This window comes from Prorops nasuta, unplaced genomic scaffold (assembly GCF_024137725.1).
Source record: "Prorops nasuta isolate Cenicafe-Biocafe unplaced genomic scaffold, Cenicafe_Pnas_1.2 PNAS00006, whole genome shotgun sequence".
Taxonomy (NCBI): domain Eukaryota; kingdom Metazoa; phylum Arthropoda; class Insecta; order Hymenoptera; family Bethylidae; genus Prorops; species Prorops nasuta.
This window is the reverse complement of record NW_027116803.1, coordinates 1,281,739-1,295,955: the sequence shown is the minus strand read 5'-3', so window position 1 is coordinate 1,295,955 and position 14,217 is coordinate 1,281,739. Positions and strand designations below refer to the sequence as shown.

Below are 14,217 nucleotides of genomic sequence, written 5' to 3'. Positions count from 1 at the left end.
CGGGCATTGGGCCAAAAAAACTCCTAGAAAGTTAGGCTGTTCCGTCGGTTTCGCCGAAAACGGTGTGCATGCGAGTGTGCGTGTGTGTGGAATAGATAGATAGGTGGATAGAGAGCTAAAGAGCAGGTTTGGCGTAGCCTCGTCGCAAAAAGAAATCTCAGTTTGAGCTTTTCAGTGGGTCCTTTTCAAAAATCCAAGTTGTAAATGGAGTGCTGGCAAGTCGGATATTGCTGTTGGCAATTTCCCCCCGTCTGGTACGCGTAGTCGTAGAGCCGATCCGACTCCCTATCGAATACCGTGCCATCTTCTGGTAATCTGCGACAAAGAAGCGTTTTTGATTCTTTGTATTGCGCTGAAGAATATTTCTTCCATTTTTATCCAGTTAAGAAACTATATGAGATTGCTCGGAGCAACGAATGTGGGGAACGCGGCAACTTTGCTCGCAGTCAAAACAGCTGGTGAAAATGTAGAAAAGCCAGCAGAGAGGCGTGTGGAGGAGAAAAGGGGGCAAGTTAAAGGGAGCAAGTTTTACGCGAGTAACGAGGAATAAACCCCGGTTATTGAGGGAATTTGTGAGTTGAGCGTCGAGTAACCATTAGTACTGCTGCACTTACGTGAATATTGAATGTAGTAGCTCCTGGACGAATGTTCCTTTGCCAATTTCCGAAAAATTCCTTTGGCTCGCTTCGCACAGCGCTCTCATTACGCAGGATCTCCCGTCAAGGCCAGATCTGTATGAATTTATAAATCTTATTTCTTTAAATTTATATGTTTCATTTATCCTCGTAGTAAAAACACACTAGAATCGTTATCTCTTTATGTCAGCTTTTTGTTCTTTGTAAATTTATCGAAGATAAAATTCAAGGGATAAATTATATTTGCTCGATTCATCAATACTGCTCTTCAGCTTCGCTTTGCCTGTCGGTTTTGGTTGACTTTAAAAACTTTTTAAAAACAGAACTTTATGAGAAATATTAATGATAGTCCATGTAACAGACAGAAAGGATATTCTTTCTCGAAATCCCTTTCGGATGAGTGCAATCTTTCTCGTGACATCCCTCTACTTTATGTTGCAATTTAAATACACCAGTCTTTCAACGCATATTACACGTCACATTTGGGACTATACTTATCTTCTCCTCAATTATTATTATCAGCAAATGTAGCAATTATTTCGAAAATTACTTCCAACGATTCACAGTGATTTTAGCGGAATGATTTAATATTGGGTTGGACGAATATCGATAATCGAGCAATAACGCGATATTAAGCAAAATTGCATTTATGGAGGTGGGGAAAAAGTGTCATATTTGCATCTTCTGCACCATTCCATTGCGAATGAGAACTCGCGTAACATTCGAAAGGCACGAACTTTTGCATTTTTACCGACGTCCTTAACTTATGGCTGGCATCTGCTCTCCTTCCCCACAGGTTTACATTCTGCATGAATCCTAGCACTGATAAAAATATCGCCCCTCGACTTTTTCTCTTTATTTCCCACGTAAATCTGCTTTCGGCAAGAAAATAACGATGATATCAAACCGTTCGACCCTTTCCGCACCTTTTTCGTGCGAAGAAAATGATGTGCGACTCCGCTAAGCTTATCGTGTTACTAATAATAAACACTCGGGTTGATCCGCTTTTTATTTCGCATCTTACACCGTCGACGCTATATATTGCATAAGTAAGCTATAAGCTGACGTTATAAATAATAAAACTGGATCAATATTATGAAAGTAAATAACGGGAAGAATATCGGTCGGTGTAAGATGCAAATGAGGAGATTGAAAATATAAGAAGAGACAGCTGCGATATGCTTACGCTTGTAAAAATGCCTCAATTTTCGGAAACATCACACTTCGAGTTCTGCGATGAAGCAAATTTGATATCTTGGAGTCGACCTTGCTCGGAAGCTCCCAGGCTAAAGCAGCTGTAGTTCCCATTACCAAATCACCCTGTCGTCCGTACGCTCCTATGGTCAAGCAGTAAACTAGCTACAAGAAAAAAAAAATGGAAAGTATCCCCCCACCCCGAAAAAGAAAAATAAATAAAAAAAATCAGAGAAACTTATAGAATCGATACGAAATTAGCCATACCTGCAAATTACTGCCTTCTGGGAAAATCAAATATCTTTTCTGTCTCGACAACATTTTCGAGGTAGCTTCGAGTTTCGTCAAGTTTTCGAATCCTGCCGTGGAACTTTCGACGACTAAGACGAAAATGATGTAAGCAAGAATAGAGCCGTAGCGGCAAAGAGTCCACATTTTCCCGAGGAAACTTAATTTCGATAGCTCCTGCACCTCGTGCACCCGGGACTCTACGGGAAAAATGAGAAACTTTTTTGACAAATATTGCGTCACCGGCCAAGCAAGGAATTTCATTTGCGACAGTTACAGTACAGCCTGACCAAATACGTTAGCACCGAGAAACTTTTCGGTACTGTGAACGATCTTGCGCTGTGTGAAGAAATAATGTTGACGCAAAACGCAAACCGTTCTGCAACTGTAATGCTCCCGCCATTTCGACGCGTTTTTCTCTCAGTTTGCTCCCATTGCAATGATACGTTCGCCAAACAATTTAAGTCTGCTCGCGGTCGCCTATCTATTTAAAGTCCAATTGGACCGAAAACATTACCATTCTCATTATCAGCGCTCGTAAGTTACGTAAAGCTTTTAACGCGCATATAGCTAACCAAAACACATAAATATTCTTAACAAAAAAACTATCCAGGATGGAGACTCTCTTTCTTATCTCTTGAATTACTATGCTGCAATAACTTTAATTAACTTATAAATTCTGGCAATAGAGATCCCCGCGAGTACACATGGAAACGTTGGCGAAATTACTAATTAGTAGTAAGATTTTCGCTTTTAATTTCGACGAGTTATGCTATACGTGTGTGTGTGTGTGTGTGTATAGAGCTGAGAAAAACTTCTTAATTGTCATAAAGAAGTCCAAGACTGCGTTTCTTGGAAAGATGCAGTGCTTTTTAACGTATTTCAAAAGACCGACTCAGCTAGCGAGAATACTCTTGTGAGTTGTTCAAGCAATTAAGAAAACGAAAAGAAAGTCGATAATTAACCCGTCCTTAAGTTTGTCGATTTCCCGAACACATTTCCAGCTACTTCTAATTAGTACGTGGAACATTTATCCAGTGCCAATACGATCTGGGTTAAATTCTCCGTGACAAAGCCATTAAAACTAAAATAAAACGCATACGCAGCTTAAAATCCTCTTTAACTGATTCCATTAAAAACACAAAAAAAATTGCTTCTCTCTTACAATCAGTTCGTGTACTAAGTGCTAAATATTTGAACGAGCATTAATTTGTACCGAATGAAACTCTCGGCTTATTACGAGCTGGCTGACGCTATCAAACTTTTTGTTGCTTATTGCGAGAAACAAAAACACGTTATAAACCTACTCGGTGATTTCTTTTCCTTTCTTTTCTTTCAGCATATATCGATTATTCAAGCTCATTAAGCGCGTTTCTACGTTTCTATATCGTTTAAATTACTCTCGGTATAATAATTAAACCATAGGCCACGTACGTCAGAGATATATTCCGCTGTACAGATTGCACTATTATTATGAGTGGAATGGTGAAATTGTTAAAAGATTTGGATTTAATCGGAGATAATATTAGTTTATGATATGCTGGAAATAATACGAGATTATTAATTATTCAGGTATTAATAGTACTAATGTTATAATAGCGTGTATGATTATCAGTCGTTTATTACTATTAGTCTCGCATTTGTTTCAAAGTACCTATTAGACAAAATAATTAAACTAATCAAGTACAATAATCGATTTGAATGGAAGCTTTAGCCCGATAGATTCTCGAGAACGTATATATAGAACTACTTCAAGGAAGAAGATTCTTCTGTGCGAGTCCTTCGAAAAAGGGTAGAAAATTCCTTTTTCTGCTTCTTTTTTCCCCGTTTCACAGAAGCCCGTCACAAAACGACCGCCTGTTAATTGCATATGGGAGTTGTGCAGTGTCTGCTTGTCTAACAAGAAAACCAGAGAGCATTGTAAATTAATGCTTTTCGTTAACGCGAGAACCAACGGGACTACCGGATACAATTATAACCACTTCCGTCGTGTAATGTGACAGCACAGAAAAGATAGCAGTTATTTCAGAAAGGTAATGCACGAGGTTAAAAAATTCTAGGATTTTTTAAATAAAGCAATTGCCACAATTTTCTTGCAAGTTACTCTTCAAGTTAGAATTAGGAAAGGTTTTTCAAAAAATTCCTCTTTATTATAATACCTTTTATATTTATTTTGTAAAAGTCAGACCAACGAAAATACTACATCAATTATCATTACCGACTCCAGACACATTTGCATTTTTCTTCCACTATATTTCAGAAAATTGATTAATGCTGGTTAATAGCAATGGGCAATTCTTGATTTGATCCTCCAGGCAAAGTATCTCTCCAGGAACAGTTCCATTATTAATGTACGGCCTGTAACCAGGTGTGATTAATGCTCAAAGCGTTTAATTAATATTAATATACGAGTGCTTACCCCGTGAGAAATTTCAATATCTTCGCCATAACGCCATCCTTCCATCTCACGTATTCCAATGCCTGGCAGATGTTCTTCAGCAAACAGGATTTTCCATTAAAGCCATGGCTGAAAATTGTCTTCGTTATCTATTGAAATCAACTACTAGGGAAGATACGATTAACAATTAAAGCCCGTTATAATTGCAAGTGTATTCACGGTATACGAGAAAAGAAAATTATTTATATAATTGAAATAAAGGATGAGTTATTTGCCATGTATTCCATGACGACTGTTGTTGGAATAAAGTGAGAGGTGAAGAGTCGAGCTATATAGTAAAGGAAAAGAAAAATTCTGAGCCCTTAGATATGATGCGGCTGTATAGCTTGATGTGATAAGAGATGAGAGAAGCGGATTTTATGAAGAAGCGAAGAAAGAGAGAAGAAAAGAAAGAGGTTGGAGACTGACAGCGGAAGCTTACGGACCGGTATAGCATTGGCCGAACGAAAGCGGAAGTTGTCGGTCAGCCGGCAGATAACCCCTCCCCTCCTCATCCCCCTACCTTGATTCACCCTTGTAGCCCTCCGGGCAAACTCCTTCCATTGCAGCAAAATCTCTTACATTATTCACCAACTATTAAACTATTTATTACCTTTCGTATACGAGTTCCGCCGAGTCGTGGATGTCAAGGATGGATCTGCCGGAGCGTTTACCGTCCACGTGACTCTCAGGAAGTTGCCATACTACTTTAAAACCAGCGGCATATGCGAATATCTTCGTACTGGGTAAAGTGTTCACCTTATAGTTCATTCGGTACTGCAAAAAATCCTCTATGTGAAATAGTTGAAAAACCGCATGATAATAACTTTGCTGAATTGAGATGCCAAGGTTTAATGAGAATGCATGGGCAATTTGAGCAAAAATGGAGATACTGTATAGTAAGTAGCGATATAACGTGGAATATGTGAATTAGACATTGTTAAGTCAGCTGCGTTGTAATATTGTTCTACGAAGCGAAATAATTAACGCGCGCTTGTGATAGGTTTATTAAAGTTGCATCCGCTGCTTTGTAGGAGTATATGTGCGACTCGAAAATCTTTCAAAGTGACTTACAACTAGTTTGCTTCGTATTCATTTGGGTAAAAGATGCTGTATTGTTTATATTCCAATATCACCCTGCTTCATCTATACGGTCGAACCATTTTATCCAGGATTTCTTACGAGCATATACATTTCTATGATTTTATCTTTATGCATTCCTATGAATATTAGAATACACGCTAGAAAATTCTTTCGCGCGTAACCAACTACAGTATACCCTGCCCAGACACCTGTTTACATAAGCAATCTGACTTTGCATAATGCACAATGGATCCTCGTATGCTATTTGTAGACGTGTAAAAAGTTACTCGTTGTTTTTTATCACAGAAACTCTCATTTCGATCGTTGTTCGATTGTTGTATATCCGGAGAATGTTTATTGCCACGAGAATATAATTCCTGAATAATATAAACAAACTTTTGTACATAATATTCGATGATGACGAAGGAGCAAAGTCTGAAAATATTCGATCCACATTGTCCAAGTGCGACGAGTTATTAAATTCATGATTTTTGTCCTTCGTTCGAGCTACGCCAGGTGGTGTTAAAAGTCTTACGTTTTCAATCAAGCGACGAATGCGGAGAGGGGGGAATTATGAAAGTTAAAATGATACGTGGTGCACTTACGTTACGAGTGCGAAAGCGTATCGATGAAACAAGCTCGGTGTACCATCTGCACCCAGCTGAATTACGAATTTCTTTCTAGGTCATTTAAGAAAGCTCACAACTAAGCTTTGTACAAATATATATTCATTACGAGCTTCGTTGCACGATATTTAAGAAGAAGAGTTTCGTTGTAAAATTTTCCCGCGCGAAGCTTTGATGCTGTATATATATATATATATAAAGGTAAGAAATAAGAAGACACGAGACATACATCATTTACGTAAGCAACGGTGAAAAGCATATAGATATTTGTCGTACATTCTTAAGACGACACAGCGAAGAAAGCATAAATCAAGTGGAAGGCAAAAAGGTTTTTATTTTGAGTTGTCTTGTATACATATATATATATATATATATACGAATGTAGGAAGAATTATGCAACAGGATGCGATATGGTACACATATACAGGGGCTGGTCGGGTATAAACCGATCGGCCGGTCGTATTTTCACCCTCTAAGAAACAGGGGTTGGTTGGTTGTACAGTGGCAAGCTGGAGGGACGCAGTGCTGACAAACGGCTTGCCTTAACCAGGCGACCCCCTCCGAGGTCCTCCGCAGGTTTACAAGAGAGCAATACCCGGACGATACAGTCTAATAGCGACTCTTGTACAGAAGCAGCCTTGCCACTCTGTCGCTGCCAACTTTACGTCACCAGATCGCCAAAAGCACCCGCACTGCTTTTTCACATACTCGACCCTCGAGCTTAATGTCATCTTAGAATTTCAATTTTAGAGCTGGCTCCGAAAGAAACGTCGCTCGCTGCACTTTTATGCACAAAGTCCTTCTTTTCAAACGTCAACGCCAGCATTCGCAGTCTTGACATAATTAAAATCTCGAGACACCATAAATAAAGCGAAGGAAAGTAGGCTTTATAACGTCTGTAAATCTTGTCCCACGTTTATATTGTAACGAGGGAAGCAGGTGGGGTAAATCGAGTATAATTTTTAGTATACGTTTCTCTCTGTGTACTCACGAAAAAAGAGCTGCCTTTTTTGAAGGCCAGAGCTCTTTTGGTTTTAGTTGCGGATGCGGTGGATGCAGTAGTGGAAAGCACCAGCAGTAGCAGCAGCAGGACGCACAGGCTGCACCAAAACAAGAGACGCATAATCAGTGCCGGGCGTGGATTCTGAGGAACCCGAGGCAAGAAGACCCGCAGAGCAAACTTCTCACTGAAATCCGTCTCGAGTTTCGTGGAGTTTCCGGTGCGACGATTTATCTTGAGGTGAACCGCCAACGGTCGTCAGACCTCGCCGCAACCGGCCTTGCCAAAAGTAGGAACAGCCAACGACACCTCTGCCCACCCCCGACACCACTTTCCTTTCGGCCAACAAACACTCGCTCGGCACAGCCTTTATTTTCTCTATCCTCCGCAGTGCCAATTACCACTTGGAGCTTGCCCGTTCATCACAAACATATATAAATTTCTCCTTGGAAGTATCGCGAACCTCTCCCAATTTCTTCAACGTATATATACATACATTTGTGTATCGTATACGCGTCTTTGTCCAAAGCTTATTCCTGTACTTCTTGTCGTCTTCTCTTAGCATTTCACATAACCAGTCTTCAATTAATTATTGCGCGCTATAAGCCAATTACAGTTTCCCTCATTCGATTTAAATTACATTAAAATATAACATTCATGCACCAACATTATTATGAAAGTTTCCATTTCGGAGTAGCAATTATTCGATACTGCTGGGGAAGGCTTTATTTGTGCACTTCTCGCGTAATTATTTCGATCAAATGTTGGGGGATAGTTGGATTATCCAGAGGGATATGCCAGCCTTTCAAGCAAATTAAATTCCTGTTTGAGCGACCGATCGCGTTTCCAGTGAAAAAGCAGCAGGGACAAAGTTTCCTGATCGCTCCAATCCACGTTTTGCGTCTCGCTTGATTTTCGATCTGAAACGTGGCACGCCCGTTCTGTGCTCGTAACGGGAAGAGGAGGTTGCCAAGTGTGACGCGATCCTCGCCCAATGAACGTGTCACCCCTTCCGGACTTCTTCCAAGTTAACACCGCAACTCGGTTCGTTAAGAGTAATCATCGCTAAACGATAACCAAACCGCTTTAAAATCTTATATTCCTATCGTTTAACAGTTCTATATTCGGTATATCCATTTGTACGAATGGATATTGAAATAACAATACTTTGCCTGTTTTTTTTTTTGTTTTTTGCGCAAATTTTCAAACAAATGATTTTTCCCATAAAATACTGCTGCTTTATTCGCAAATCGCATTTTGCACGTACACTACTGGAAACTATTAAACAGATGAAATTTGTGACTGCGGTTAACAATGTTTGTGTTAGTCTACGAGATAACGAGGTACTACCTATGTAAACTGATGGACAAATAAGAAATAATTTTCTGAGCAAACATAGCACAATTTTATTACCTTCGATACAAGTTTATGCGCATACATAATTTTCAATTCAGATTTCAGTCTCCTATTTTTATCCCATTTGGCAATAATATGGCTGAACATTTTACGACTAATATAAATGGTTTTAAAAGACAGTGTAGTGGTGCAATCGCTGGTATATGATAGTTGAGTAGAAATCGACGTAATATATAGTAGATTTGGTGAATCGAACTGTGGTATCGACTAATTTACATGGCTACTTTTGAAATCCAATCCAAAATACTGCAATTGACCAAACAGAATGGGTACAACCGTGAGCAATCATCGTTTCGTCTACCGGCCATTGCGGCTTGAAAATAATCCTGATGGACTGATAGAATACCACCGTGATCAGGCCTGCGGTTATGAAATTTCACATTTTTATGCAGGGAGGCTAGTGCAAGTGTATTCGTGTAATCATTCCGATACATACGTTAATAACACGTGCAGCAATTCACCGACAAGGCCCTCTTCCTCCAGCATGACAGATGCTGCCTCGCAAATGCTCCGTTTTAAACAATCCGTCCCGTTCATATTTCTCCTGCAACCAATTGCAACACAAACAGATTACTCGTAAAGCAAAAATCTTTGACTTTTGACGAAAGCAATTTTATCGATCGAATAAAATCAACGAAGCATAATTTTACAGGGGAGAAGCAAAAAAAGCTCGGTTTTCGTTAATCAAATCATTTGAATACTGGATGATAAAGAGTATTATTCAGGGGGAATACAAATAGAGTGATTTTTTACTTTTCATATTCGTGTTCCAGCAGTTGATAGAGGATCTGTTTGTCGTTGGTGAATGCGTTTCTTTGCTGGCGTCGCGATGAAAAATCCCTAAAGTAATCCGTGAAGAAAGTCGAGTTCTGCGGTAAAAGGTATTGGAACTGAAAATTCGTACCGTAGACCAGAGTTCTACCCGGCAGTTCCACTGGCATAGCAAATCCAACAACCAGCTTTAAAAATATTGATATATTATTGCTTGGTAAAACTTGGCGATTAAATTAAATGTATTATAAGCTTGCAACGTCTCGTTCGAGTTTTATTGCAGGGTGTAAGAAAATGGCTGGCGAGCGATATTTCACTCTCTGACCGAATATCGTCGGTTGGTTTTGGAAGGGTAAATGAAGGACGAGGGTGGGGAGGGGTGGGTAAAAGTCCAAAGAAAGGGAATAGCGAAATTACAGCAGGCTATGGTCTCTTTTACCATACGAGGCAAGTTTGGCCATCCATGAATGGGGAGCCCCTACTCGGCCCTCGTATTTCAACTTCTGAAATACCGCTTAAACCCTATTCTTTCCCAAGTTATTACGTTGCTCCTCAACTTTTCCACCTCACCACGCAGATTCTTCCTACACCCACGCACTTCCCTATCTTCCTGCCCATATATTTATCCTTTTTATACGCTCCATCACATCTGTCATGCCCAAGTATACAAACGCTTTCCATTCGGTGTTCAGTCTGGGTAGTCGGAAAACTTGAGAAAATTCTTGTTTGTATACGTTTTCATGATGGAAACCCGATACCAACTCTAATTGTAACTTCCTGCAATTCAACAATTGAATATCGAACATTTCCAGATTGAATAATAAGTAAACACATTTTCATTTGTTTTTTGCTCCATCCAGCTCAATCAAGCCTTTCAATTTAAGTATTGTACGAAGACTCTCGGGTAATTTATTTCGCTCGACGACTTTAAAATTCCCGTAAAATGTTCGAGTATAGTCTTGCAAGTTGGAAAAATCTATATAAGCTAGCGGTAAATATATTGGCTCGCGATGTAACCTGCCCAGTTCGAAGGCTACGTTATCTTCTTTCGCGCCTTCTTGTAAATTCTTCGCCCGTGGGACTTGATGATCTGGCTGCATCGATAGAATTTGAATCTTTCACCGTCTCTGGGGAATCCACGTTTTCGCGAGGAGCGAAACGATCGATACATTTTTCTCACGTGTGCAGTCAGCTTTACACTTTTTATCGTCGGAGAATGAAGATAGAGGCTATGGTATTGTGTACATATATATACACACGAGCCAATAAGAAGCATCGTACAGTTTCCTTTTAGTAGATGATTTTTTTTTTGGTCCAAACTAAAGAAGAGGAAAACCGAATAAAGGAAAAAGCTTTTTAAAGAGGATGCAGAGTGTTTACAGTCTTCCTGCTTAAACGGAAGTGAGAGAATCGACAAGGAGACAATCAATACCAATTTGCCGGGGCCTTTGCTTGGCACGCTGCAATTGTGTGTGTGTGTGCGCGCACTTCCGGGTGCAGTGACCCGAATGCATCGAATTTTCTTGCCTTCCTCCGCCCAATCGCCCTCCGCCATCCATAAAGCTCGCGACGCGCCTCAACGCGAACCTTGCACGTTTCTTCTTTTGGCAGCAATCAAGGCATTCCCAGCTAAAATAAACAATCGATACTCTTACGGAACTCGAGACAAGATTGCGCCTTTCCGAGCTCATTGATGCGGATGTACCGAATCAGTCCTTTCTCACCATCTTCCAATCCTACCAACGACATAAGTCCACCTGCCTGCCTCCTCTCCCCCCCCCCCCTTTCCTCACTTTATTTAATGCCACACCAATCGATCGATAAACAGGTAACTCAATTTCAACTCTTGTTTCCAGCACCTCGTCCAAAGTCTCGCTCGACAACTCCGCCGAACATTCGGTTCGACCGTAACTTGCTTTATTCCAGCGGTAAAATAATTGGCCGACCTGATAATCGACCTTGAGTCCAAAATTTAATACGTTTCTCTCGCAACCCTTAGTCTTCTTGGGGAAACGATAGAAACAAAAGCTCTCGTTGCTACTAAGGAAATCAGCGTAGTATTTTTTGTCGATAATTAGATACAGATAACCTTCGGAAGGGCGAATTCGAGAAACAAACCAAACTCAATTAGTAACAGCGGTACACGCTAATGTCTTGGTTTGGCAACCGACCGGAAACACCGAAAACTTTAAACGGGATTTGTCACACCGTAAGACTCGTCCGGTAATTAACTTCAGTTTTATCTCCCACCCTTTCCCTAAACTCGTTAATTAAATTGCAAAATCTTGCCTTATAAGCTCTCCCTTTCGTCTACCAGAAAAATAAACAAAACGAGTACCAGTTCTTTATCAATTTTTCTAGTATTAATTCAAGTTTATATGGTACTTTTAGTACAATTATATGTCAAAGAGGGAAAAAGCTTGATAGAGACACGACTCACCTTGAAAGTACCACCGAATGGGAATATCAATAATGGAGAATGAACGATTTGTCTCTTTTGTCTCGCATCAACGTCAGAATGTCCTTTGATAACAGTCGAGGTGATTAGAATGATTAGTGGTAGTGTTCGGAGCATGGTGATCTGGAATACGAGAATTATGATCGTTCGATAAATACAACAGGTTCTCTCCGTAGAGGTATATCGTGCGTGTGTGTTGGGTAATGGTTGGAGAATTACTAGAAAGGAACTCGACGATATACTTACCAGGTTTTAATCTGGAAAAGGGCTCGGTAGCGACGCGATTCCGAAAGTTTGGCCGTTTCCGGGTTGAAATCTACGGTGGCATTGTTGGTGCGAACGAATTCGTATTCAGGTATACTCTTCGCGAAAGCGTGTTGCGCCTTTATCACAGCTGCAATTTATAGCGGCTTTTATGGCTTGGCCTGCATAAGTATTGCGTTCCCTTTTGCAAACCGACGCAACAGAAAGAAACAACTCGCGGTAAATAACTTTAATGCATGCTATCCCGAAGTTTTAGGCACTCAAATCCTAGACCGCATCCTGAAATTCATTCCTGGACTGTTCTTTTTTTTTCAAAGGCAAAGTGAACCGCTGCCAATGAATACACAGAGATCACACTGGCTTTTTTCAAAGGATCCTCCCTTTTAAAAGTAAAATCTCTCGATGGGACAACGATCGAATCGTCTCTATAGAATATAGTCTTCGTGCAAGTATTAAAGATTTCAATGAGAGTGAGTATAATAGCCTTGATATATAATTACTCCATGTTTTTGTAGGTAGAATTTTTTGGTTGTACTTTTAGAAATGTACACTTAAGCTTAGATGAGTGACGTTAATTCAAATGCGTGCTTCACTAAAATCACTGAGTAGTCTGGTGCTTTATAGACAGAATAATGGTCCATAGAATTGCAATTAACTGCCTTTTAGGAGGTCCCGTTGGAGGTCTGTTAAATAAGAAAGTTCGCTCTGTCGGTAAACTACGTCACTGGAGGTCGTGATTGCGTTTAACACGTGAGGCTATTAAGCTAGAAACCCAAGCCTTATGATGCAAGCTCACCTCTTATGTCTCGTCAGGATGCAACTGTTATTATAATCACCAATTGAATAGGGACCCAGCACATATAAGCAAGCGAGTACCACTCTGACAAACGCTCGATCAGCTTTACCAACTCGACCATCCGGGTACCACCAGCACGAATTCAAAGTTTCGAATTTCTTCTGCAAATCTTTGTCCAGTGCTAAAATTAGCTTTTAACGAAATCCTTTTGGAATGTACCAAGTTTCTCGATAATTACTCAGGAGAAATATATATGTATATAACTAATAATTAATTTATTTATTTGATTAATAACATAATACCGAATATGGCAGTTTTTTCACTAATTTGCCCTTGTACGTGCGAATTATGCGGGAAGATTGGAATGTGGGAAAGTGTGGTGGCTAAGTTTTGCAACTACAGGATTATATTCTCGACTCTCGAAGCAGGAACAAACCAGGTACATGAAGAGTGGGAATGGTTAATGACTGGTGGAGAATGAGAAAGTGGGAGAAAGAGGGAGGGGTGGGGGTGGAAATGAAGAGGGCAGGTTAAATAGACACGTATAGAGACAGAGAGGGAATTATACAAACATTGAGAATTATAAGCAAGACGAGAGAGTATCTAGAGCGATATTCGTTGAGTGATACGGATAAAGCGAGAAGTCCAACGAAAATTGGTGTTTTACTGGGGAAAGGGATGGAAAATAGATTTGATAAGAGAAGCAAGGGAGTAAGATAAGGATAACTGACTATATGGAGAAGTGAAAAGCTGTAGCGAGTAAAGTGTACATAAGAGATTTATATGTGCATGCAAGAGGAAAAGCTAGATATGGAGATGAAGAGAGAAAGAGAGTGGAAAAGAGAGAGAGAGAGGGGGTGTGTTAGTGTGTGTATGTGTTTGTTCAGGAAGGCGTCGAGGCAAGACGGGTGCTGGGGAATGAACTAGAGAGTTTGGAAGCGTAAAGCAGTCATCCTACGCGAGGACGTATCTTTGTTTGCTATGTGTGTTCGTGTTGCACATGCGAATCTGCGTGACTGCGAGAAATTCATCACCCAACAGCCACCGTGGCTCATCACCTCTTTGTAAATCCCCTTCCACTATTGTTCGATTCACCTTGTACCTATCATTCCTTTATATAGTCTAGAAATACTCAGGCAGATTCAAGAACCACGGTTAAAGTCATCCTTTATCCCAATCGCACAATAAACTCCATTGGGGCGTATCGTTATTTATACAAGGTCCTTGAAATTTAAATTTTAACGATGCA

General features: G+C 40.2%; 2 protein-coding genes across 2 annotated transcripts; both read right to left on the bottom strand.

The window, feature by feature from the left end:
* Positions 1-89: 89 nt before the first annotated feature.
* Positions 90-2,381, bottom strand: LOC136774590 (uncharacterized). The gene is made up of 4 exons (XM_066728997.1): positions 2,097-2,381; positions 1,822-1,994; positions 615-731; positions 90-315 (listed from the first exon to the last, which is right to left on the bottom strand). The coding sequence occupies exons 1-4, from the start codon at positions 2,379-2,381 to the stop codon at positions 186-188; spliced, it is 705 nt and encodes a 234-aa protein (XP_066585094.1). The 3' UTR covers positions 90-185.
* A 1,985-nt stretch (positions 2,382-4,366) lies between these two features.
* On the bottom strand, positions 4,367-7,828 carry LOC136774589 (uncharacterized). Its single transcript, XM_066728996.1, has 6 exons — positions 7,665-7,828; positions 7,452-7,598; positions 7,255-7,363; positions 5,168-5,331; positions 4,537-4,644; positions 4,367-4,475 (listed from the first exon to the last, which is right to left on the bottom strand). Exons 1-6 carry the CDS (start codon positions 7,826-7,828, stop codon positions 4,367-4,369), a joined length of 801 nt encoding a protein of 266 aa, XP_066585093.1.
* Positions 7,829-14,217: the final 6,389 nt, after the last annotated feature.

Coding starts and splice junctions, on each gene's coding strand:
- LOC136774590 (XM_066728997.1), bottom strand. CDS start 2,381: ATGAAATTCCTTGCTTGGCCGGTGACGCAATATTTGTCAAAAAAGTTT. Junction 732..1,821: donor ATTGAGGCATTTTTACAAGC/GTAAGCATATCG, acceptor AAATTCATACAG/ATCTGGCCTTGACGGGAGAT. Junction 316..614: donor CTACTACATTCAATATTCAC/GTAAGTGCAGCA, acceptor TCTTTGTCGCAG/ATTACCAGAAGATGGCACGG.
- LOC136774589 (XM_066728996.1), bottom strand. CDS start 7,828: ATGCTAAGAGAAGACGACAAGAAGTACAGGAATAAGCTTTGGACAAAG. Junction 5,332..7,254: donor AAAAAGGCAGCTCTTTTTTC/GTGAGTACACAG, acceptor GATTTTTTGCAG/TACCGAATGAACTATAAGGT. Junction 4,476..4,536: donor ATATTGAAATTTCTCACGGG/GTAAGCACTCGT, acceptor ACCTGGTTACAG/GCCGTACATTAATAATGGAA.